The sequence below is a fragment of the Stenella coeruleoalba genome (assembly GCF_951394435.1).
Source record: "Stenella coeruleoalba genome assembly, chromosome: 4".
Taxonomy (NCBI): Eukaryota; Metazoa; Chordata; class Mammalia; order Artiodactyla; family Delphinidae; genus Stenella; species Stenella coeruleoalba.
The window spans coordinates 111,704,965-111,732,223 of NC_137149.1; the positions used below are offsets into that span (position 1 = coordinate 111,704,965).

Below are 27,259 nucleotides of genomic sequence, written 5' to 3' on the forward strand. Positions count from 1 at the left end.
GTCTGCCTGCCGATGCAGGGGACGTGGGTTCGTGCCCCGGTCCGGGAAGATCCCTCATGCCACAGAGCTGCTGGGCCCGTGAGCCATGACTGCTGAGCCTGCACGTCCAGAGCCTGTGCTCCGCAACGGGAGAGGCCACGGCAGTGAGAGGCCCGCGTACTGCAACAAACAAACAAACAAAAACAATAAAAAAGAATGATGTTGGCTGTGAGTTTGTCATATATGGCCTTTATTATGTTGAGGTAAGGTCTCTCTGAACCTACTTTCTGAATTGTTTTTATCATAAATGGGTGTTGAATTTTGTCGAAAGCTTTCTCTGCATCTATTGAGATAATCATATGGTTTTTATCCTTCAGTTTGTTAATATGGTGTATCACATTGATTGATTTGCATGTATTTAAGAATCCTTGCATTCCTGGGGAAAAACCCCCAATTGATCATGGTGTATGATCCTTTTAATGTGTTGCTGGATTCTGTTTGCTAGTATTTTGCTGAGGACTTTTGCATCTATGTTCATCAGTGATATTGGCCTGTAGTTTTCTTTCTTTGTGACAACTTTGTCTGGTTTTGGTATCAGGGAGATGGTGGTCTCATAGAATGAGTTTGGGAATGTTCCTCCCTCTGCTATATTTTGGAGGAGTTTGAGAAGGATAGGTGTTAGCTCTTCTCTAAATGTTTGATAGAATTCGCCTATGAAGCCATTTGGTCCTGGGCTTTTGTTTGTTGGAAGGTTTTTAATTACAGTCCCAGTTTCAGTGCTTGTGATTGGTATGTTTATATTTTCTGTTTCTTCCTGGTTCAGTCGTGAAAGGTTTGCTTTTCTAAGAATTTGTCCATTTCTTCCAGATTGTCCATTTCATTGGCATGTTGTTCCTTGTAGTAATTTCTCATGATCCTTTGTAATTCTGCGGTGTAAGTTGTTGCTTCTTTTTCATTTCCAATTCTATTGATTTGAATTTTCTCTCTCTTTTCTTTTTTTTTTTTTAACAAATTGATCATTTAATAAGTCTGAATTTATTTTCACCACATGGTATTGTACATGGTCATCTGTTGAAACAGATTTCTTTTTAACAGATCTTAGTTTAAAAAAGTCATAGATACTGTGAGTTCTGTATAAACTGCTGGATAGTAAGTTAGTTCCTTTGTTTTGACTTATAAGCCTCAACTTCACTGCAGAATAAAGAATGTAGGCCAAAGAAAGCATAATCAGTCACTCGTATAGAACAGTATTGTTTCTATAATTTGAAGCTTTCTGAATGGACGGGTTCGGGCCTGATGTAACTGTAAAAAGATTACTTAATGAATAGGCTATATGGAAATTGTACAAAATGTTATTAACTTTAATCATTAATAGCTTAAACAGCACTATGTTACTAATTGCTATTCAAACTCAAAAACCTGTTTTTGAATCCCCATAAAGGCGGCAGATGTACACAACCATGCCACCTTGTACTTAGGGGAGTGTCAATATATATTTCAACAGAAACTTTGGCTTCAGGAAAGAGTCACAAACATTTAAGATAATGGCTTTAATCGTCATTTTAAGTATATCACAGGGGAAAGTGTGCTTTAATTAAATATACATACCAGTGATGCTGGCAAGGTTGAAAGTTACTCCTAATGTTGATAGCTATAAAAACTAGCTTGTACATGATAAGACAATGAGAAAAAAAGCAATCCCTTTGAAAACAAAAAACAAAAATAGAGTTCACAGTGGTTTGTATCCAACAATATGCATTTTATGACAATAACATGTACAGATTGAGCACCCTAGGGCTCTCTTTATATCCTAAAGAAAGTGAGCATTTACATTATTCATGGGCTGTACTGAATTTAAAAAAAAGATCAGTTGTACACTCAACCCCTTAGAAAGGATAAAATGTCCTGGGGTGTACAGCTTTAACACCATCATTAAAGTTGTTTGCAAAAAGGAACAGAGAACTAAACAAAACAAAACATTTTTCCTTGGGAGTGGAGAGTCTTTCATTTGCTGTTATAACCAGCAAATACTATTCATTAAGTCAAAAATGGAAGGGGGGGCCCACAAACACTTTTTGAGCAAGCTGACCAATACACATTACACTTTTAAAAATGAAGGTTATACACTATATGTTACAAGTCCGAACTAGGCAGTGTCAAAATGACATCTATTTCTTTGCTTGCTTTGTGATCATACCCCTTGGAGGTGTTACGGGCCTCGTGGCATTCGGCTTCTTTTTTTCTGCAGGTTTTAAAATCTGAAAAGAACACATTAGTGTTTCATCCACACTCATCATGGCACCTGCATTGTCAAACTCTCCACAATAATTGGGTGCAGAAAACAGAGTGACCAACTGCCTCTTTGCAAAAAATTCATATCCATCTTCAACCACCTGATGGGCTCTACATATAAGATCCAAATCATGCTTATGGAGAAATTTTGCAACCACTTCTGCACCAAATGTGAAGGACACTCCTCTGTCATTTTCACCCCAGCCTAAGACATCTTTATCGGGGTCAGACCACAAAAGATCACAAAGAAGACCTTGATCTGGTACATCAGTTGGTCGCATAATTTGCCGAATCTGCTCCATAGATTGAAGATCTGGTGATAAACCTCCATGACAGCAGAATATTTTCTCATCCACGATGGCTGCTATCGGTAAACAGTTAAAGCAGTCTGTGAAAGTTTTCCATAGTTTAATGTTATATCTTCTTTTACATTCATCATAAAATCCATAAATTCTATTGATGCTGGCACATTCGTGGTTTCCTCTGAGAAGAAAAAAATTCTCGGGATATTTGATTTTGTAAGCCAATAAGAGGCAAATAGTCTCCAATGACTGCTTTCCCCTGTCCACATAGTCCCCAAGAAACAGGTAGTTGCTTTCTGGTGGGAAACCACCGTACTCAAAAAGTCGAAGCAAATCATAGTATTGTCCATGGATATCACCACATATTTTGAGTGGTGCTTCAAGTTCTAGTAGGATAGGCTGACTGAGAAAGATCTCTCTGGACTTCAAGCACAGTCCTCTGATTTCATTCTCCTGTAGCTGGACATTCTTACCAGGCTTGGACCCTCTCACTTCCAGCAGCCGTTGGATGATGCTGTCGATGTTGAGCTTATCTATATCCGCCATCGCCTTCCCACCGCCGACCCTCCCGCAGTGGCGCCGCCGCCGGCTCGCGCCCGGGATTTACACCTCCTTTCCCACGCCACGAGCACAGAGATGGTGGTGGCGGCGGTGGCAAAAGCCGCGGCGGGTCCCCCCCAACCGCCCCACTCCCTGCTTCCTCCTTCTCTCCCCACTGGAACCACGAGCTCTCTCTCTTTTCTTGATGAGTCTGGCTAATTAATGGTTTATCAATTTTATCTTCTCAAAGAACTAGCTTTTAGTTTGATTGATCTTTGGTATTGTTTCCTTCATTTCTTTTTCATTTATTTCTGATCTGAGCTTTATGATTTCTTTCCTTCTCCTAACTCTGGGGTATTTTTTGTTCTTCTTTATCTAATTGCTTTAGATGTAAGCTTAGACTGTTTATTTGAGATGTTTCTTGTTTCATGATGTAAGATTGTATTGCTATAAATTTCCCTCTTAAAACTGCTTTTGCTGCATCCCATAAGTTTTAATTCATCATGTTTTCATTGTCATTTGTTTCTAGGTATTTTTTGATTTCCTCTTTGATTTCTTCAGTGATCCCTTGGTTATTATGTAGTGTATTGTCGAACCTCCATGTGTTTATATTTTTTACAGATTTTTTCCTGTAATTGATATCTAGTCTCAGAGCACTGTGGTCAGAAAAGATACTTGATACGATTTTATTTTTCTTAAATTTACCAAGGCTTGATTTGTGACCCAAGATACGATCTATCCTGGAGAATGTTCCATGAGCACTTGAGAAAAATGTGTATTCTGTTGTTTTTGGATGGAATGTCCTATAAATATTAAGTCCATTTTGTTTAATATATCATTTAAAGCTTGTGTTTCCTTATTTATTTTCATTTTGGATGATCTGTCCATTGGTTAAAGTGGGGTGTTAAAGTCCCCTATGATTGTGTTACTGTCGATTTCCCCTTTTATGCCTGTTAGCATTTGCTATGTATTGAGGTGCTCCTATGTTGGGTGCATAAATATTTACAATTGTTATATCTTTTTCTTGGATCGATCCCTTGATCATTATGTAGTGTCCTTCCTCGTCTCTTGTAAGTGTCTCTATTTTTAAGTTTATTTAGTCTGTTATGAGAATTGCTACTCCAGCTTTCTTTTGATTTCCAGTTGCATGGAATATCTTTTTCTGTTCCCTCACTTTCAGTTAGTATGTGTCCCTGGGTCTGAAGTGAGTCTCTTATATGCAGCATATATATGGGTCTTGTTTTTGTATCCATTCAGCCAGTCTATGTCTTTTGGTTGGAGCATTTAACACATTTACATTTAAGGTAATTATCGATATGTATGTTCCTATTACCATTTTTAAAATTGTGTTGGGTTTGTTATTGTAGGTGTTTTCCTTCTCTTGTGTTTCCTGCCTAGAGAAGTTCCTTTACAGTTGTTGTAAAGCTGGTTTGGTGGTGTTGAATTCTCTTAGCTTTTGCTTGTCTGTAAAGGTTTTAATTTCTCCCTCTAATCTGAATGAGATCCTTGCTGGGTAGAGTAACTTTAGTTGTAGCTGCTTCCCTTTCATCACTTTAAATACGTCCTGCCACTCCCTTCTGGCTTGCAGAGTTTCTGCTGAAAGATCAGCTGTTAACCTTATTGGGTTCCCTTGTATTTGTTGTTTTTCCCTTGCTGCTTTTATTTTTTTTCTTTGAATTTAATTTTTGATAGTTTGATTAATATGTGTCTTGGTGTGTTTCTCCTTGGATTTATCCTGTATGGGACTCTCTGCACTTCCTGGACTTATTTCCTTTCCCATATTAGAGAAAGTTTCAACTATAATCTCTTCAAATATTTTCTCAGTCCCTTTCTTTTTCTCTTCTTATTCTGGGTCCCTTATAATTCAAATGTTGGTGTGTTTAATGTTGTCCCAGAGGTCTTTGAGACTGTCCTCAATTCTCTTCATTCTTTTTTCTTTATTCTGCTCTGTGGTAATTATTTCCACTATTTTATCTTCAGGTCACTTATCGTTCTTCTGCTTCAGTTATTCTTCTCTTGATTCCTTCTAGAGAATTTTTAATTTCATTTTTTTCTGTTGTTCTTCCTTGTTTGCTCTTTAGTTCTTCTAGGTCCTTGTTAAATGTTTCTTGTATTTTCTTCATTCTATTTCCATGATTTTGCATATCTTTAATATCAGTACTCTGAGTTCTTTTTCAGGTAGACTGCCTATTTCCTCTTCATTTGTTTGGTCTGGTGAGTTTTTACTTTGCTCCTTCATCTGTTGTATATTGGAAGATAATTGCTGTTTACTATATAGAATACTCAGTGTGGATGAACAGTGAAAACAGCCCACGGTGACTGGAGCAGGCCCCTCTGCTGGGGACCCCATCCCTACCCTGTGGACCAGGCTGGCAACATCTACCCGTTCCTGGATCCCCGAGCCTTTTGCATAATGCTGAAGTGGGGGAGCTGCAGGCAGTGAAGTCCATTGACTCAAAGCAAAGACTTGGATGAGCACTGGGGGTATGGCAGCAGTGGAGCAGTTGGGCAGGCCCCTACAGGCTAGGTGGGGGAGCAGCAAAAGTGGAGGAAGCCAGGAGCTAGGGAGATGGTGTCTATTTCTGTTTTCTGAAAACGGACACACAGGGACCTGCAGGCAGTCAGGAGGCAGCTGAGGTGGGCCATGTGCTGACATCTTTCTCATCACCCGGCTTGGAGGCTTCCAGCAAAGGGTCCCCGGGACTCATCTCCTCCTCCTCCTTGGCCTCGTTGGACTTGGAGTTGGGGATCCAGAGGCTGGAGTTGATGCAGTGATGCCTGTGGTACTTCATGTTGGTGGGGTCCATCTTGCTGATGGCATCTTGTAGAATCTGCACATCATTCACTTCAAAGCATTTCTGGAGTTCCTCAGGGAGGGACTCGTATACCTTGATGGGGTCCAGGCTGCTCAGCCAAGCTGCTGCTTGCACTCTTCCTCCTCGTGCTCCTTCATGACCTTTTCTTTTCCTTCATGACCTTCTTGATGCGCAGCTTGGCCCGGCCCTGCACGTAGTCTTTGAAGGCCTCCAGCTTGTCATTGAAGCCTTCCATGTACTGACGGTTGGCAGTCTTGATCTTGGTGAAGAATTGCCAGAAGCAGGCACGAGGGTCCACCTTCAGGCTCTTGGCCAGCTCCAGGATGAACTGCATGACAATGGTCTGGTGGGTCACCTGCTCCATCAGTGCACATTTCTCCTCCACCTTTAGGTCAAAGCACCAAATAACCAGGTAAGTTGGTGGTCTCCTCGCACACCAGGTGGACGTTGTCCAACAGGTACTTCTGGCTGTCATCCCAGCAGCAGAGCATGCTGAAATGCTTGATCTGTTTCTCATACTTTTCCATGAAGGCTTTGTGTTTCTGCTCCCTCACCTGTTCCAACTCCACCTCTGCTTGCTCAGGCTTGGTATTGACTATGCTCTTGCTGAAGCCGTCCTTGCTGAGCGGGTCCACGTTCCAGGGCATGCTCTTCTCCTTCTTGCACATCTCCTCTAGCTTCTGCTCCCAGCTCCACTCCTCCTTGCACAGCTGCTGTGCCTCAGGCTGCAACCGTTACAGCTCGGCCCTGCTGCCCACGCCTTTGGCCACCTCCAGCCCCTTCTGCTTCCACTGGCACTCAGACACCTGTCTTCTCATTTTGCTTAACTTACTGTGTTTGGGGGTCTCCTTTTTGCCAGCTGCAGGTTCGTAGTTCCCATTGTTTTTGGTGTCTGACCCCAGTGGGTAAGGTTGGTTCAATGGGTTGTGTAGGCTTTCTGGTGGAGGGGACTGGTGCCTGTGTTCTGGTGGATGAGGCTGGATCTTGTCTTTCTGGTGGACAGGACCATGTCCGGTGGTGTATTTTGGGATGTCTGTGACCTTATGATTTTAGGCAGCCACTCTGCTAATGGGTGAGGACGTGTTCCTGTTTTGCTAGTTGTTTGGCATGGGGTGTCCAGCATGGGAACTTGCTGCTCATTGAGTGGAGCTGGGTCTTAGCATTGAGACGGAGATCTCTGGGAGACCTCTCGCCAATTGATATTACATAGGGCCAGGTTGGCTCTGGTGGCTTAATGTCCTGAATTTGGCTCTCCCACCTCAGAAATTCAGGCCTGACACCTGGCCGGAGCACCAAGACACTGTCAGCCACATGGCCACAGAGGTAAGGAGTTTCTTGCCTTTTGGGAAGTCTGAGGTCTTCTGCCAGTGTTCAGTCGGTGTTCTGTAGGAGTTGTTCCACATGTGGATATATTTTTGATGTATTTTGGGGGAGGAAGGTGATCTCAATGTCTCACTCCTCTGTCTTTTTTTTTTTTTTTTTGGTAGTACGTGGACCTCTCACTGTTGTGGCCTCTCCCATTGTGGAGCACAGGCTCCGGACGCGCAGGCTCAGCGGCCATGGCTCACGGGCCCAGCCGCTCCGCGGCATGTGGGATCTTCCCGGACCGGGGCAGGAACCCGTGTCCCCTGCATCAGCAGGCGGACTCTCAACAACTGCGTCACCAGGGAAGCCCCAGAGGCAGAATTCTTTAACAGCAGAAACTCTCCCACCCACCCTACAAACATAATAACATTTCTGTGTGTTACTGCTTCCCTTCCTTGAAATCCCTTCAGTGGAATATCTGTTTGCATTCTCATGCCGGGGGGTGTAGAAGGACAGACAAGCAGGCCGTGGAGAGTAAGCACGTAAAAGAGGAGCCACCTTTGATTATCTTTTTTACCAGTTTCTTGGTTTCATTTCAAAACTGCTTTCTTTGGTAAAAGAAACAAGAAAACTTACATGCTATGTAATGTATATGTATGTATCTGTGTGTGTATGTGTGTATATATATATATATATATATATATTCAGATCAGCCAAATCACCCCTGGCCATTAAAGGGGAGACAGCTGTTGTGGTCAGATCGCCCTCACATCCTTAGTGCCTGTTTTCTGTAGGAACCTTCCATGAATTCTCTGTTCTTCATTGATGACCATGTTTTCCAAATGTATAGTGTCTACGAAAGGTACGAAAAGTTTAGGACTTATGATAATAATAGTATTGGCAGTACCCACCCTGAGCCCTTCATTGCTCACTGCTTTTCTCACTGACCGTGGAGTTTGAGGCTGACAGGGGAGGACTTTCAAGATGACAGAGGAGGGCTTCCCTGGTGGCACAGTGGTTGAGAGTCCACCTGCTGATGCAGGGGACATGGGTTCGTGCCCTGGTTGGGGAGGATCCCACAACAGTGAGAAGCCCGCATAACACAAAAGAAAAAAAAAAGAATTCTGCTCTTGGCCCTAGGCACTATGCCTGTTTAGGTGCAGATGGGCAGCTTGCACTCTCACTCGCATAGTTTCTGCCTCGCAAGGCTTCCTCTCTTCATTCCCTGACCTCCTTTCTCCTTGTTGCTCTCTCTTGTCGGCCACGAGGATTATAGGCATGGTCACCCAGTACTACCTGGAGCCATCAGTCTTTCAGTCAGGCAAAAGATTTTCCCGGAGTCAGATGATACAAAACTTACATAAAATCACATGTATCTACTTTGCTTTCCTATATGGAAAGCTTTTCCATTCATTAAAAATAAATTGTGGAAATGTAAATTGATACAATCACTATGGAGAACAGTATGGAGGTTCCTTAAAAAACTAAAAATAGAACTACCATACGACCCAGCAGTCCCAATACTGGGCATATACCTTGAGAAAACCATAATTCAAAATGAGTCATGTACCACAGTGTTCATTGCAACACTATTTACAATAGTCAGGACATGGACGCAACCTAAGTGTCCATTGACAGATGAATAGATAAAGATGTGGCACATATATACAATGGAATATTACTCACCCATAAAAAGAAAAATTAAGTCATTTGTAGTGAGGTGGATGGACGTAGAGTCTGTCATACAAAGTGAAGTCAGAAAGAGGAAAACAAATACCGCATGCTAACACATATATACGGAATATAAAAAAAAATGGTATTGGTGAACCTAGTGACAGGGCAGGAATAAAGACATAGACAGAATGGACTTGAGAACACGGGGAAGGGGGAAGGGTAAGCTGGGATGAAGTGAAAGAGTGCCATTGACATACATACATTACCGAATGTAAAATGGCTAGTGGGAAGCAGCCACAAAGCACAGGTAGATGAGCTTGGTGCTTTGTGACCACCTAGGGTGGTGGGATAGGGAGGGTGGGAGAGAGGGAGATGCAAGAGGGAAGCGATATGGGGACATATGTATGTGTATAACTGATTCACTTTGTTATAAAGCAGAAACTAACACATCATTATTGTAAAGCAATTACACTACAGTAAAGGTGTTATACTCCAATAAAGGTGTTTTTTTAAAAAAAAGAAAATATGTGGATCGTTCTCTCAGGACCTCAACTGGTAAACACTCTGCACATTTACTTCACATTCTCATTTTACGGTAGATAATAAAAATAAAGTTAGCTGTTTCCAGCCCTTCTCTGATCCTCTGTGAGAAATAAAAACTGTCAGAGATGAAACAGTAACACATAAGTAACCCTGGCATCTTTCAGCCCCTTATAGGAAATTCTGAAGTATAGAAAGAAAACAACTGAAAAATCAATGGTCCAGTTCATATTTTAAGTAACGAAGAAGGCTGAAGTAGACTCTTCCAGATCATCACCCTATCGTATATAAACTACCCAGGTGTGTCCCCACACAAATCTCTGGCTAAATCTGCAAGGGGCAGTACCGTCTCCTCAAAGGCTCCCACCCCTCGTTCCAGAAAGCCTAGATTTATACCAGAGGGAAAAATTTATTTAAGGGATTAAAATAAAAGTCATTACTAGCTGCTGAACTAAATGTAGACACCAGGTGCTATTGAAAGAAGAGCCCTTCTCTGTTATCTTTGTAGGATGCATTGTTAAGAGACATCTGGAGATGCTCGCAAATAAGGCATTGACCTCTTTGGGATGCAGCAGCATTCAGGTTAGTGACACGGATGAAGTGACCAAAAGATGTAAGGTCTGTGGTGTATTTCAATAGGAAGAAGGAAAATATATCAGAAAACAAACCCATAAAGAGGCACTTAACACATTCCCCAAGATATATGATCTGTTAACAGAAGAACAGACCTCTAAAAACTGTCCTAGAGATGGTTTAGGCTATTCTCAGCCGCGTTTTGACAAATTCTGTGTACAAAATTGAATAGGAAGTCATTAAAAAAAATCATGCTTGGGTCCCACCCTCAGATACTGTGATGTAATTGGAATGGGGTATAGCCTGGACATTAGGATTTTTAAAAAGTTTCCCAAATGATTCCAATGTGCCCTAAGGTTCAAGCACCAGTGGAAATCATTATATTAGACCATACAGTGTTTTGTTTCTATTCAACCAACATAGCATTTACCAACCCATTCTATAATAATATTTTCATTAAAAGCAAAAATTAAAATCACATCAATTAAATATAGTGGAATGGGAACATGCAGTGTAGAAGACCTGGGCCCACAGCTCTGCCAGTGTATTTACACAGGCTTAAATCTCCCAGATTTATCTGCATCTGGGCTTCATCAGTTATAATATGAAAAGAAGATTCACGACCAACAGATTTGTTCTCCTAGCACTGTGAAGTATTGTCTCATTTAAACTACACTCAGTTTTGTGACTGTTTACTGTTTATTACAGATGAGAAGACGAACTCAGAATATTCCAGCTCACATAACTACCTAGTGTGAAAATGAGGGCTTGAAATCTGGCCTTGCTGCCCCCAGGTGGGACAGTCAGATTCATCCCACTAACATCTTGATGCTCTCAAGAGGCCCCAAGAGCCTTAAGATTCTGTAGGACTATCAGCTACAAATATGATCGACACTACCAGTTGCTCAAGGAATGTATCATACTGGGGTAAAGGATAGAAAGCAGTGGCACATTTTATTGTTTTTCAAGAAGGATAAGTGTTAAACACTACCAAGTGTTAAACACTACCAAAAAAATTCTTAATGGGATTTAACCTCTCCTTATACCCAAGGGCTTAAAAAATGCATGAAACCCAATTGCATAATGTGACTCAGCAAGAAAAGCCACCAAACAAATTAATAACAAAATCCAGGTCAAAAGAAATAAGAAGAGATAACAATCCTGAAAGATGCCTAAGTTAAAAAACTAGTGAGATCTAATGTGCAAAACTTATCTTCAATGAAAATTTTGTAATTTTATATTTTCTGAAATACTGATATAAAACTAATTAATATGAGAAAAAAATTTCTTAGAGAAATTTAATTAATATAAGAGAACCTAATTAATTATAATTAATTAATTATATTTAATTAATATAAGAGAAAAATATAATAGAAAGATGACTAGAAAATAGAAGACCATGGGAATTATCATAATAAGACCATGGGAATTATCATAATAAACAGTTATAATATTTTTGTTATACATATTGGATAGATCATTTTTCTCAAAGGAAACACAAACCAAAATATTTGGTCTAAGATCTGAGTATAAAAAGTTTTTAACAAAGCAAAGTAAAAAATAGATATACTTTTCATGCTGAATCTCATTAACATCATTAAACACTTCTGCCTAATAATAAATAGTCAATTCCTTGTGAATTTTGTAGAGAACTGGTGAAACTTGTAGGAGGGCACAAAAAAATAAAGGGTACACTGGGAAATAATCATCAGGTAAATGCATTATTTCCCTTATGTCTAATCTGTCTCACAGAAACTACTCAGACCTCTTCATGGCAATTCATCATTCATTCACCTGACAAAAATTTATGGAGTGCCTAAAAAGCAATTCTGTTAAGTAAGCACGGAGGTTACAAGTGTAAACAATGACACTCATGCACCTCTCAGTCTGGTAAGGAGGAGGAACATTAATCACCCAAAAGAGTGAGCACATAATTACACACTGACGTAACTGCAGTGAAAGTTGGTAAGACAGTCCTAGGACAGCATATAACAAACCATCCTCATGTAATCTCTTGGGTGAAAGAAAGATAACTAAAGAGTGATGAGATCTCTTTGAAGAGAAACTCAGGTCTAAGTATACAATCCAGGAGGGAAAAAATCCTGGCAGAGGTAAGCAGCCAATGCAAAGGCCCTGAGGCAGGAGGAAACCTGGTGTGTTCCAGAGCAGGGAGCCAGGAAGAGAGTAGGCAGAGGCCAGATCAGATGGGAATTTTGATCAGGCAATGGGACTTTTTTTTTTTAATGTTGAGCCTTCTTTTAATTATTTTTATTTTTGACTGTGTTGGGTTTTCGTTTCTGTGCAAGGGCTTTCTCTAGTTGTAGCAAGCGGGGGCCACTCTTCATCGCGGTGCACGGGTCTCTCACTGTCGTGGCCTCTCGTTGTGGAGCACAGGTTCGAGACGCGCAGGCTTAGTAGTTGTGGCTCATGGGCCTAGTTGCTCTGCGGCATGTGAGATCTTCCCAGACCAGGGCTCGAACCTGTGTCCCCTGCATTAGCAGGCAGATTCTCAACCACTGTGTCACCAGGGAAGCCCAGGCATTGGGACTTTTAAGAGTTTCCTGGGTTATTCAAGTGCACAGCACATTTCTAGAACCAGTGAGAACCATACCATACCAGACCATAGTTTTTTTCTTTTCAACCAAGTTAGCATATATCAACTTAATCTATAACTTTATTTTCATAAACAAAAATCCCACAAATCACATGTTCATTAAGTGTAATGGAATAGATGGTCATTGGAACTTGGAGTCTAAAATCCTGGGCCCCTAGATGGTGGTAGGAGCAGAACAGTACAAGATCTGTGGTTTGTGAAGATTGCTGGCTTCAGTGTGGAGGATGACTTGGAGGGGCAGAGATGTGAATGTGGAGCCCAGCTAGGAAGCGACAGTGTCAGTATAAGGAAAGAAATGACGGTATGGGCATCGTTGCATCTTGTCTTTCTTATCTGTAAAACACAGGGAGTGGGAGAGAGTAATCCCTAAGGACCCTTTCAGCTTATAAGCAGACACAAAAGGAGATGCTGTGATTGGAGAAGGCTATCTTATAGTCCAGATCACATCCCCAAAACAGGAAATGACAGCTTGGGGTGCTTGGAAGGTAAACTTCCTCTCTATCATTCCCACCAGCATTAAATATGCTAAAACTAATTTTTTTAATGCCTTGACCCTATATCTTCCTCTATCTACTGACACTTTTTCTCAGCTCCCCATGACAGCAAACTGTATGAAATAGAGCCTCCACCGTAATTACAAGATGATGGACACCATATTAACTGGAGTTTGTGGAAAGAGTATATTTGGCTAGAAAAGAAAACACCATTGGTTTAAAGCCTTAGTAAAGATAAAAATAAAAGTCTTAAGACTATTTTGGATTATAAATTTTGCCATTATGCAAAATTATATAGATAGACATTTTATTAACAATAAATTCCTTATTTAACTCTGTTCTCCCTTCTTTATGCAACATCCACAATAGGGCTTTGCAGATAAGGAGTGTACAGAACAGATGTGCTCCACAAATGAATAAGCAGGACTATTTACAGATTTTTATTCCCGTTGGAGTGTCTCTTTCCCTTGGGAAATTTGGTTTTGATTTTATAATTTTTTTTTTTTTTTGCTATACGCGGGCCTCTCACTGTTGTGGCCTCTCCCATTGCAGAGCACAGGCTCCAGATGCGCAGGCTCAGCGGCCATGGCTCATGGGCCCAGCTGCTCCGCAGCATGTGGGATCTTCCCAGACTGGGGCACGAACCCATGTCCCCAGCATCGGCAGGCGGACTCTCAACAACTGAGCTACCAGGGAAGCCCTTAATAACTTTTGATAATATTTGGCCTTTTGCAATGTTGATGTTATGTCATTTTCTCTTTCTTTTCTTTCTGAAACTTCAATTACAGGTTAGATCCTTTGTTCCAGTGTTCCCTTTGTTTTATACTTTTCTCTGAATTTCCTATCCTTATACTTCTCTGGACCCCAGTCTGTCCATTTTTTACTCTCTTGTATTCTAATTTATTACTTTTTCTTCAACTGTGTCTAATCTGCTCTTAATGCCATTTATTGAGTCCTTGATCTCAGTTATGACAATCTTATTTTCAGAATATTGGCTGATTTCTCTTATAAAATTTTTATTGAAATATATTTTATCTATAATGTGTTAGTTTCAGGTGTACAGCAAAGTCATTCAGTTTTATATATATATAAATTATAATATAATTGTATAATTGTATAATTACAATTATATTGTAATAATTTTTATTACAATAAAATAAATTTTATTGTATAAAATAAATTTTGTATAAAATAATTTTGTATTGTATAATTTTCCATTATAAACTACTACAAGATAGTGAGTATAGTTCCCTGTGCTATACAATAGGTCCTTGTTTGTTATCTACATACATACATATGTATATATATATATATGTGTGTGTGTATGTGTATATATATATATATATATATATATATATACTAGTGTGCATATTTTAATCTCAAATTCCTAATTTATCGCCCCCACACCCCTTTCCCCTTTGATAACCATAAGTTTATTTTCCATGTCTGTGAGTCTATTTCTGTTTTAGAATTAAGTTCATTTGTATCATTTTTTAAGATTCCACAAATAAGCAATATCGTATGATATTTGTCTTTGGCTTACTTCACTTAGTATGATAATCTCTAGGTCAATCCATGTTGCTGCAAATGGTATTATTTCATTCTTTTTTATGGCTAATATTCTATCATGTACATATGCCACATTTTCTCTATCCATTCATCTGTCAATGGATACTTAGGTCGCTTCCGTGTCCTGGCTATTGTAAATAGTGCTGCTATGAACATTGGAGTGCATGTATATTTTTGAATTATAGTTTTGTCTGGATATATGTCCAGGAGTTTGATTGCTGGATCATATGGTAGCTCTATGTTTAGTTTTTTAAGGAACCTCCATACTATTCTCCATGGTGATTCCTTTTATTGTTGCCAGCTCTGTACTGAAATTCTCTTTCCTCTAATTTATTGAACAAATTAATCACAGTTGTTTTAAAGAGAGTGTATCTTTGATAATATCCAGTGGATATATTTCTATTTTCTCTTTTCCCTCTCTCTCTTTCTCTCTCTCTCTCTCTCTGTCTTTCTCAATTCTCAGTTCCTTTTGGTCAAGTTTTCTAATCTCCTGCTAATTCTGGTAACATTAATTAAATCCTGGAAAATTATAGAGATAATTTGAGGTGCTAGAAGATTATATTTTTCTCTAGCAAGAATTTAATTCTCCTTCTAAAAGGCAAGTGTATGTTACATTAATGCATCTAGCAATTGAACTGATTTGAAGCAATTTGTGAGGCTTGACCTTCTTCATCACTAGTTCTAGAGTACAGATTTTCTGGAGTTTCAGCCAGAAACCTGGTTGGTTGGCATATCCCTTCCTTCTGGGGTTTCCAATTTATATAAAAACAAACAATTAAAAAACAAAAAAACCCTAAAATGAAGCAAAAAGAATGCCCAGTTAATTTTGAACTTTGAATTACTAATATTATGTGAGGCATATTATGCTAAAATTTTTTTGTTTTTTTTCTGAAATTCAAAGCTAACTGGCATCTTGTATTTTATCTGGCAGCCTTGTTGGACCTGATCTTCAATTTCCCATTAGCCGACCCTGTGAGATTTTTGCAGCTTCTGCTCAGTTTCTCTTCTACCAATTCCTACTTAGCTTCTGCTTTGGAAATGGCAAATACCTCATGGTGAAATTTGGGGCTGAATACTGGGCTTACCACTGAGCTTCCTTTCTTAATCTTGATCTCTTAAGTCTTCACACAATTGTAACTATTTTTCTAGGAAATTTTGTTCTAGACACCAGTAATGAAATAGAAATCTTAGGTTAGCCAGGATTCAAACTTCAAATACACTTATTAAAGTTACTATTTTTGACTAATTGTTTCATTATTAATAGCAATATTAATACTACTAATAATAGAAGATAACATATTGAGCCTGTGTGCCTGGTAATATTTTAAGTGTTTTTCATAAATTGACTAATTCTTACTATCTGTATGCCCATTTTTCAGATAAAGTATTAAGCAGCTGCGTGAGATGTTTGATAATGTCTGAGAAGTACAACCACAGAGAAATTAGAAAACATTTACTGCTCTCAGCTGGAGCTTGCCATGGTGCCTAGTACTAAATTTTCACTCAATGAATAATAAATTATGGTCATTAGATACTTCTCTATTCAGGTAGCACACATCCCATTAGCTGTTTGAATTTATTGGCCTCGGTAATGCCTACCTCATTCAGAATCTTAGTCTTTAAACAGCATTATACTTTGGTTGGTGTGTTTCCCCAGACGATTTTAGAACCATGTTTTTCAAAACCCTGTTTTAACAGCAGTAGACCAATACCCCAAACACATGAAAGTTATTTACTCTGGTTGAAGAAAACTAGAGTGACACAACCCACCCAATTATCTTTCCCTCTCTCCACTGTGGACTGAGAACCATCTAGAAATTTCTAGGACTCTGGGACAGCACATATTTTTGAAAAATGTCTACTGTCAGTCCAACCTGATTGGCCTAGAAATTTTATGATAGTAAAATACGATTCCAGCTCATGGGCATAGCTGATTGATCAGGACTGGGATCCTGATGCAAGTGGAGGCTAACTCTCCTCCAGTGTTTGGGAAAATAAGCTGAGGAAAGAGCTGAGCTTTAAAGCATAAAGGAACTAATTCTCAGTCTTATCACAGATAACTTGGATTTTTTTCAGGAGTTTCCTGCTTGGAAACATTGATTCTTTACTTATTTCTACTGAGGGAAATTACCAGAAATTTATTATGAAGTCTCTCAGATGGTAGGTCTCTTGGAGGGCCCAGGCCATGTGCTTTTGTCACGGGGCACCCTCTGCAGCAATGATCGTAGTTGTACTCATGTTTGTTGAGGACAGAGCAAAACCCTGGAAGAAGGTGACTCTGTACATCTCAATTATAGTAGCAACTGGTCTAAGTTCAGAAATTCTAACTCATCAGTGCGCTAGATCTCTGGTTCTTCAGTTAACTTCAGAGGGTGTCATGCAATCTCTCTGATCAGAAAGAAAAAAGGATTTTCTTTTGTATTTATTTAAAATGTAGAAAAGAGATGACACAGAAACAAATAGAAAATAGTACAGGTTCACAACTAAAGAAAGTCAAAAAATCTGACTAAAAAAAGAAAGATAGATGAGGGTGAGAGAATTTTTAAAGAACTATAAAAAGAGTGGAAATCTTTATCTTCTGAGGGAAATGGAGGTTCAGTCCAATATATATTTTTTTTCTCCAAGAAAGTCTGGTAGCTGAAAAGGAAGGAAAGAAAGAAAGACGAGATGAAGAGTGAGAGAGGGGGAAAAGAGGGAGTGAAGGTCTTTAGAATCTACAAGTTTCACAAAAGTAGCATGCAGATACTTGAGAAATCATCAAAGCAGAGGTGACTGGAAGTAACAGATGATTCAAGCAGGATCGTTCCAAAGAACAGTGATATCATCAAAGTAGGAGAGAGTAAAAATCAGTACAAGGATAGCAACTCTGCTCTTCATCCTAAAAGTCATCTTGGGCACATAGGGCCAAAAATGCTGAGGGCAGAGCTGTGTAGATTGCATATGGGTGAATTTGGCTGTGTCAGTTAACCAGTTTCATTTATATCAGGTATTTTGATGGCAATGAACATGGATTTGGAGCTAGAGATCTGAATTTAAAACCCAAATTTCTGAATGTGTTTTCTTATTTGTAATATGTAAATAATAGTTTATCTAGTGACTTTTTTTTACATCCGGTAATTATGAACCAAGGTAACCAAAGCCATGAATCTGTCCCTGAAGAAAAATTCCTTGGAAGGGCTGGATCTCTGATGCTATATGAAGTGGGGTCCCATTCTCTCTGCTGGTAATGGGAACATCAAACCCAATGTTCCATGGTTATTAAAAGACCCATTTTAAACAATAATATTAAGAGAATCTAAAAAATAAAACACAGGAATATATATAAAATGAAACAGAAACAGACTCAACAAACTAGTGGATACCTGTGGAGAGAAGGAAGGGAGAAGGACAAGACAGGGATATGGGATTAAGAGATATTGGTTTTAACATTTCACGGAAAACCCCGAATGAACTTTTTGGTCAACCCAATACAAACTACTATGTATAAAATAAGCAACAAGGATCTATTGTACAGCACAGGGAAATACAGCTATTATTTTGTAATAACTTCAAATGGAAGTTATTTATAATCTATAAAAATATTGAATCACTATGTTGTACACCTGAAACTAATATATTATTGTAAGTCAACTACACTTCAGTTAAAAAAATAAATAAATTTTAAAATAAAACATTTTAAAAAGAGATTCTGACTGAAAATTTTTCATATGTGAAGTGCGTTTGTTCTGCAGCATTCAAAAATTAGATATAAAGATGACAGAATCTATCAAAATGAAATAGTGCAGACAAATCTGTGCATAATGCTCCTTGTTTTTTTCATTCTTTTCTCTTTTTTGTGGGTCAATCAATATTTTTGTAGATTATACTCTATTTAAAGTTATTACAAAATAATGGCTGTGTTATATCCCTGTGTTCGTGCTTTTCTATTCCTTACTCAACAGAGCATTTTAAAGTGAACTACACCCAAACGGTACATTTTCAGGTTACAGAGGCCAAGAAAAACAACTCTTTAAACCGGAGAGTGTCACTTCAGAAAAATACTACATGGGGGAAAGAATAATTCTACTTGAAAAACTCAGAAATACGACCAAAAGAATATAAATATATTTCCTCAGGCAGACTCTGTAGGCACATTATTTATTTTACTTTCTCTTTCACAAGGTAAGGAAGTCAGCCAAAGAAGAGATTTGCTTTATTTTTCAACTTAAGGACAATGTATACATTAAAATGGACATACTGCTGTCTTCTTTGAAGAATTCTGGTATGATTATCATGGAGTGGTGTCTTGTCGACCAAATAGCCTTTGTTGTATTTGTTTTCTGCAGGTGATTTCTCCACCCCACCCATATTTTAAGTAGAAATGTTGATGCTGCTTTTGTGCCTGCAGAGCCCTCCAGTCATGGGATGGGAGTATGAAAAGTCAAGGATATTAACTTAATAGGTAACGCTTCTGCAGCCCCTTCATTTCTCAAATTTGTTTCTGGCATGAGGCAGCAACAGATTCTCCACTGCTGCAGTAGGAGACCAAGGAAATTGCTTTTTAGCTCTTCTCTGTTGCCCAAGGTCATTTCCCAGACTGTTGGTATCCAATTTGGATTATTCTGTAAGCAGCCCAAATGTCAATCAAATAATAATTTATACAGTGACATATATTAGGATAGACATGGAAGAGAACAAGCTGATGCCAAAGAAATAGCTACAAAGCTGATTATTATAGTTATAAAAGTCATCTTGGGTACTAGGGCCCAAAATGCTGAGGGCAGAGCTATGGAACACTGTACATGGATCAATATACTTGCTTCAATTAACCAATTACATTTATATGAGGCACTTTGGTTATTGTGGTTTCTTCTCTAACTCATCCTGGAAATATTGAAACATGGTTTGGAACTAAGGTTCCAATGAAAAGAAAAGTCTTTTGACTGGCATGACTAGCTATCTTGTAATACAAAATCAGAGAACACCAGAATAATAAGCAAAGTTGGGTGAAATTCCATACAGTCTATAGTAGAAATAATATTAAAAGTATCAACTTGCTGGCAAAACCAGGATGGCACGTGCCTGCACCTTTCCGTCATGTGCGTTCACGTTCTTTGCTTTTTTTCCTCCTATTACCTGTACACTGTGAGGTTCTCCACAATCAAAGAGGTCTACGATCAGATAAATTTGGGAAACTGAATATTGTCAACTTTCTCCACAGCTATTTGACCATAAAACACTTGATTTTTTTTATCACATAACATTTATATGAATAGTAAAGTGGGGGAATCATCTTCTGTTAAAGTAGTAATCAAGAACTACAGATATTAAAATGTTTTTTTCGCTACTTTATTGGATCTCTGGTCAAAGTATTCAACGTTACATTCTCTCTGTTGGTGAGATGAGAACTCCAATAACAGTGTTTAAAACACTTACTAATCCAGTGTCTCTTTCCTGCCAAGTTCCTCCAGGTCTTGGAGTTTGCATGTCTTGAGAGCTTCCTCCTCTCTTCCTCTGGTGCAGCCCTCTTGTCCACAGCTCTCACCAAGGCAGAAGGTGGGACACCCAGCGGTTTGGTGTCTCCTCATGCTTTAATCCAGGGATCAAAAGTTGGCTTTGGAGACCTGAAAGTAAATAGTATATGTATTTTAATAATAATAGTATCTTGTATTCATTTATTTATTCATCTATGCATTCACTGTTTTTTCTTTTTTTCTATGATTTATCTTTTGTCCATCTCTATCTATGGCTTCCTGCTCTTTTCAAGTCACAATTTGTAAAATTTCTGTATAAACATGTATGTATTAGTTAAGGTACCACTAACTGCAGTAACAGGCAAACCCTGAAATCGTATCCATCAATCCACTACAAGATTATTTCTCCACTCGTGAAGTTCAAAGTAAGTGTTACGATTCAGTCTCCTTCCATTTTGTTCTCCATGATCTTCATTTGGCCTCCAAAGTCTCTGCAGGAGGGAAAAAGTGTGGAGGTTCACACGGGAGGTTTCATAGGCCAGGTGTGAAAGAGGGACAAATAACTTCTGTTCTTGTTCCATGGGCTACAGTGCAGTCACACAACCCAACTGTAAGGAAGATCAGGGAAGACAGTCAAGCTATTTGCCAGGCCTGACTGAGAGCTATCGAAACAGTGGCACTGAGCATCTCTAACCTGAGGAGGGCTGGGAAGACTGAATTTCAATTGTTTGGGAAGAAATTTCAAGCTGCTGGCTGAATTAAAATGAAAGGTGAAATATTGTATCTTACCAATGCTCTTACATGTTTCTCTAAGAACAGATTCTTAACAAAGGAATTTACCAAGAAGACATATTTGACAAGTAACAAAAAATTTATTATGTGAGCATGATTCCAGTTAGGTAGGAAGGTGAATAATGGAGAAAAGCCAAATATTCATGAAGCATACACAATTCTCTAAAGGAATCATCTTTATACAAACAATGAGCACACTATACTTGCATTTCATTGACAATTTAATCGGCAGTTTAGACTTTTTTAAGCTTTGTCTTATCATTTTTATTACAAAACCTAACTTCTAAACCAGCACCCTGACAGCAATAAATTTCAAAACCTTCTCAAATGTGACATTCCGTTTGCTACACATGCTATATTGCACTCGTAGGAGAAAATTTCATAATAAGCCCCAAAGATTTAATATTCTTATTATAAGAAAAAAGTTTTCAAAGTCACCACCATTTGAATATCAGAACTTTCTCTAGATCCAAAGAAATAAAAGAAAAACTTGATATCATGATAAATATCTTCATTAAACAAAAGATATGCAGAAAAGGGCTCTCTTACCTCACTATAACTGACAGTATTAAAAACAGTAATCAAATAAGAAAATTAAGGTTTTGGTTTTCAAGAAAATGTACTTTTTACTCGAGGTCCAGATTGATTTTAATACCGACACAGTTGTTTTCAACAGAATTTATGGTTAAAGTATGCAAATTGCTTTAAAAAAATAATGGTACACACAGAACTTCTGTCTGATATTTTCCTTGGCTACTTCTAGCTTTCACTTACTCCCAAATTCCTACCAATTCCTTCCACATTTCTGTTTCCAAACCTTTTGGCTAAAAAGCAATAAATCTTCCTCCAGCAAATATCCTCATATTCTATGCTCATACATAAATGTGTAAAAAAAGTGATTAGAAGAAAGTCAGAGTATATGTGAGTCTTTATAGTATACTGACTAAATTTTTTCTTTTTTTTTTTTTAGTCTATTACTTTGGCCATACAAAAGCCAAAACATTTTATTTCCAGGTCTCTTGGCTTTTACACATTTGATCACTCTGTTTTGTACACTTGGGTGGACAGTGTTAGAAATATTTAAGATCAAGTTGTAATGGTTGACTCCTCTCTGCTCCTACCAGCCACTCTGTGGCTTTTGCAGAAGACCTGTGCTATCACCAAGAAACTTACCCTCAGACCTGACAATTGATACTATTGCTGGTTAATTCTTTTGACCAGGATTAATCTGTGTGGTCCATATTGAAAAAAATTAAATTCTTGTGGGAAGGCTAATCCTTCAAAGAGCTGGAGAAACAAGCAGCTCATTTTATTCTTCATTTCATGACAAGTGGGGGGGGGTCGCAATCTCAGACGAAATAGAGTTTAAAACAAACACTATAAAGAAAGATAAAGAAGGACACTACATAATGATAAAAAGGATCAATACAAGGAGAGGATATTATTCTTCATTTCAACCTTGAGTAAGAAGTATGTTTGTTTTCTATATTTATTTGTGTCCTCTGCTTCTTCTTGCTAGATAAACTTTTCAAGACAAGACCAAAATTTGATAATTTTTATCATGAATTCTGAACACAGGTATAATGCTAATGATCATTTACATATTGATAATTGTCTAAACAGAACATATTAATTAGGAATTCAATTTTCATGTCATTTGACTTGTCAGAAGAACATAGGTGTTGCTATTCTTACTTATCTTTTGAGATCCAAAAGGAAATGGAATTTACCAGTTACAGGGGCATCACTTCAGGAATAAGTGGCTTAAAATTGAGAAATGACTAGTGTTTTATGTGTGAGAGATTTTAAGTGATGTGAATGTTAAAGATTGTAAAGATATAGTATCCAAACATAGCAGTAATCCATGAGAGAAAAATGATTGAAAGAAATTTGTAACTGTAAATTATTTTAGAAAATGTGGAATTCCCTTTGTAATGAGCAAAATATTAAATATTCATAGTACAATACTCATTTATGAACTGTAATCAGCATTCTATAAAAGTGTTGTGAAATGATCAGAACATGTTAATTACCTAATTAAATACAAATTTGACTAAAATAAAGTATAGCATGTTAACCTAAGTTTAATTTAGATCAATTTACATGTAATTACTAAGTTGAAGGGAGCTTTCACCAAGTACAGATTTTACAAATCATTTATGCACTTGTTAATTTACTACACAAAGATATTTTTTACATGACGTCAATGTTCTAAGTTTTCTTTGATTTATCTATGAACGCCCACTATGTTCCAGACACTGTGCCAGTGGTGGCTGAAACAGGGCAGTTTAAACAAAGGAAGGCAATGCCGTCCAGTGTGGGGTGTGGGGGGAGTGTTGCTAGGTCCGGCCTCCTCAAGGTGTCTCATGGGGCTGTCAGAAGCACTGATCAATCACCGTTTCCCAGTGAACCAGAGCTCTTCCTCATGTGCCCAGCTCAGCCCCCCACATCCTACCTTGACGTTGTCTGCTGTGCTGACCTTACCTTGGCTAAGTCAGGAGACAGCTGGGTTCACTGAGAGCTGAGGAGGCAGCAGGGATGGGGGTTGCTGGATCACAACTGAGGGAGGATGGAAGGAAGCAAAGAACAGAGCCAGGAGCAAGCCCCTGGTGGCAGCGACTGTGGCTTCTGCTCACCCTACATCACAGACAGGTGCAGGTCGACAGGTGCCCTCTGCAACAGCTCTGCCTCCAAGACCCCTCACTCCCCACCCAGAGCCCATGCATCCTGCCCTACCTGCAGTACGTCAGCCAAATTCCTCCAGCTAAAGAGAACTCATGAATCCTGTCATCAGCTCCTCCCAGACATCCAGGCACCTGCCCAGGCTGCTTACCTTGGGAGTGTCCAATGTAAGGGTAGGGTGAGGGTATGGAAGCTGAGAATGCAGGCACCCCACTGTGGGGCATTGCACTTTGAGGGGAGCCCCCATGGCTCTGGGGTAAGTGCAGCAGCATCATCTGGGGCACGTGGGGAGCCCCAGGGTGAGGAGGCTGGGCTGTTGTGATTCCAGTTTGGACATGGGCGTGGGTAACATGGGCCATATTGGTGACATCATGGGGCAGCTGCTGGTGGGCATGGATGGAATACACAGCGGCTGGTTGGGGGAAGCTACTTTGACGGGACTGGGCAGAAGGTCCAGGTGGCAGAGAAGGTGGTGTACCTGTCAAGACCCCTGGGTGGTACAGGTTCTGCTATGGCTATACACTGCCAGGTGTGAGGCCTGCCCCACCTGGTGCTGCATGGGACGAGGGTCCACATTCTGGGACTGCAGTTGGCTCCCAATAGGCATGGTGGCTGGTTGTGGCTGGTGCACATGGAGCTACATGGCATGGTGCAGATAGGACTGGTGAACCGTGGCATAAAGGGCTTGGGGGGTGGGCTGCTCTGCAGAAGTGTACTGAGGGGTGAAGGGTGACACAATGGCCTGGGGATGGCTCCCTGACGTCCGCATGCGTGGGTTGCTTTGAAGCATGGGGGCAAACACTGTGAGGGGTAAGGGGCTATGGGCTGCATCATGGTGGGCTGGCCTGGGAACTGCTGTGGGTTGTAGGGAATGTAGGAAGAATAAGATGTGGCAGCCACCAGAGGTGGGGCAGAAGCGGTGGCGGTGGCCTGCATCATCAGAGGGGCTGAAGCTGTCTGGTATTTGTCTGAGTGCTGGGAGGGCAGGGAGCCTTTTGCTCCCTGGTACTTGTCCTGATGTCCAGGCATTGAGTTGGACACAAGATTTCTGTCCTGAGGTGCCTGAACAGCTGGTCCCATGTGTATCTGAGGTATGTAGGAAATGTACTGGGGGCTTTATAGCCCACTCTGACCTGCTGTCAGCACCGGGATGGAGGGAGTTGAATGAGTCCGGGGCCCAGGAGAAGTTGGAGTACTGGTTGATTTATTAACAGACAGCAGGGGCTTAGTGGGATTGAACTCCTTGGCCTTAGGGATCAGCGTTGACTTCTTCACTTGTTCAGCAACAGAGACCTCATCCTTGTCATCTCTTTGGCTTGGGCAAGGCAGAGGGGCTGACCCCGCCCCTCGGTGCCTCCTGCTGGTAGCAGGGGTAGCGATATGGATTCTAAAAGGAAGAAACAGCCCCCATGGAGTCTGAAGCCAAAAGACCTCCTTCTCCTTCCCTTTGGCCTCCTTCTTTAGGATCTGGGGAGGGAAAGGATCCAAGCTGGTCTCAGGGGAGCTACTAGGCTGAAACTTAAACTGGGCCCCAAACTTTCTCAGTTCTTCCGCTTGAAAGTGTTTCTGTTTGTTCTGAAGGCCAGGGACTTTCCTAGGTATCCAGGACAGCTCCTGGAACTGCAGCGTTCTCTCTGGTTACTTGGCCAGGAGTTCTTTTACATCTGTGGGGGCCAGTGAGATCTTTGGAGAAGCTGGGGAAATGGAGCCTACTCCAGGCTGCTGATGACATCATGGAGATGGAAGCTGAAGAGGTCGGTACTGCTGAGCAGATGGGAGGCTCAGGACAGGAAGCTGAGACTGGGGCAGGGGCAGCTGACTTGGGAGAGTGCAGGGGGTACATCCGGCCCACTGCAGGAGCAGCTGGAACAGAAGCTTCTCCAGAAGGCCTGTTGCTGGGGAAAGACAGAGTCTTGGTACCTCTCAGAGGCCACTGTGCCTTAGGGGACATGTGGGAGGGGCCTCCATTGATACTGCGTGTCTCAGAACCTGGGCTAGAGCTGCTATTGTCAAGATGGTGAAGGCCAAGAGGTGGGAAAGAGCTAAGGCCAGGCCGGCCGGCATGAGAACTACTGCATCAAACTCCTCCTCTGGGACACTCCTGAACTCGATAGGGGTAGAGGGATATACTTTCCCTCTCTAGATGCCAAACTGGCATCTAGATGCTCTCTCCTCCTGAACCCCGTTGCTGAATTGTACTGTTCTCCTCCTCGGTGCACCCTTCATCATTGTCCATGGTGATCCACAGGCAGTACTGGGGGCTCGATTTAGTCTTTCAAGTCAACTGGGCTGCGCACAGCTCCCGCTGATGAAATTCTTCTGAGTTGTCCTTCTCTAAGGGACAAAAAGAGAGACTACTGTCATAGGCGGTCTTTACACTGTAGTTCTCTTCATTGAACTTGAACATTTCATTGGGGCCCCATCCATTGGACATGTTAGACTCCAGGTCATAGTCATCGCTGTTGCTGTCACCCACCCTCCCAGCACTGAAGCATCTTCTCTCTGTGCTTCCCACTCACTTTTGATTTCATGGCAATGGCTGAACCAGTGAACTTTAGTAGCATAATTGAAGTCAACATTTTGGAAGTAGACAAGCACGACATCACTTGACTTAAACAACATGGTGTCCACAATGTCTTCCTGACAAGGACCACCTGCTGGCTCCGATGCTTTCTGTGCACAGCATCTACTGCCAGTTCGAACTTTGAGCTCAGCATCTTGAAGATACTTTCACAGGTAGTACAATTCTTCACCTTTACATCACAAGTGGAGCCCACAACAGTTGTAAGGAAATGCAGCATTCTAGAATTGCTGTCACCCTCAAACACCAGTGACTGTGGGGTGCCTTTCCTGTGCTTTGTCCCCTGGCGCTGCTGATGGCTGCTACCCTGGCCTCTCCTGATGTTTCTGTTGTGGTGGTGGTGGCTGCGGCACCAAGATGCCCTTGGCTCCAGTGAAGCCTGCTCCCAGAAGCAGCTGCAGGCCCCAGGCAGGGGGAAGCAGCCGCGGGAGGCCTTGGGGCAGCCGAGGTGGAGGCCAGGGGCCCCCAGGAGGCGCCCGTTGGGATGGCTGGTGCTCTTGGGAGGCCAGTGGACCACGGCCTGTTGCATGGGGGCGGCTGCTGGGGCTCGAGGTTTGTTGTGGTGGCTGAGGCTTCAACTTGAGGGCAGCGTCTGGAAGGGGAATTAGGGGGAAGCAAGGGAAAGAGGAGGCTTGGGCTGGGCCCCTGCTGGAGACTGTGGGAAGCGAGAGGGACTGGGAAGCTGGGGCCCCACCACCGTTGGTGAGCAGGGGCGAGCCCCATGGTGTCGGGAGCTGCATTCCTTTAATTCCAGATAATTTTATCTCACCATAACACATTATTATGACTCAAAGCATTTTATTGACCACCCTAACAAAACATGTATGTAAGTTGAAATTTAATTTTTGCACATGACCATATGACCTAGGGACCAATAGATTTCTTCCGAATTAAGAAACCCCAAAGGAAGCAGATGCTCAGCCTGGAGGAGGCATAGTTTCACATCCAGCAGGCAACATGAGAATTTCTGTGCGGTGCTTGTACAATCTCATGTCTCTGGTACTTGGCCAAAAACCAACTGTCATCCATCAGGGGCATCCTCCCTCTGAACAA

General features: G+C 40.7%; 1 protein-coding gene and 2 pseudogenes across 3 annotated transcripts; all 3 read right to left on the reverse strand.

Moving 5' to 3' along the window:
- Nucleotides 1–560: 560 nt before the first annotated feature.
- LOC307185190 (serine/threonine-protein phosphatase PP1-gamma catalytic subunit-like) lies at nt 561–3,282 on the reverse strand. Its single transcript, XM_079919066.1, has 2 exons — nt 2,177–3,282; nt 561–1,281 (listed from the first exon to the last, which is right to left on the reverse strand). Exons 1-2 carry the CDS (start codon nt 3,117–3,119, stop codon nt 1,211–1,213), a joined length of 1,014 nt encoding a protein of 337 aa, XP_079775192.1. The 5' UTR covers nt 3,120–3,282; the 3' UTR covers nt 561–1,210.
- A 2,452-nt stretch (nt 3,283–5,734) lies between these two features.
- On the reverse strand, nt 5,735–6,747 carry LOC307185521 (hsp90 co-chaperone Cdc37-like; annotated as a pseudogene). The gene has a single exon. The product of its transcript is annotated as a hsp90 co-chaperone Cdc37-like (transcript).
- Nucleotides 6,748–23,432: 16,685 nt separating this feature from the next.
- LOC307185522 (ataxin-2-like protein) lies at nt 23,433–26,985 on the reverse strand (annotated as a pseudogene). The gene is made up of 3 exons: nt 25,288–26,985; nt 23,680–25,215; nt 23,433–23,580 (listed from the first exon to the last, which is right to left on the reverse strand). The product of its transcript is annotated as an ataxin-2-like protein (transcript).
- Between the last annotated feature and the right edge of the window lie 274 nt (nt 26,986–27,259).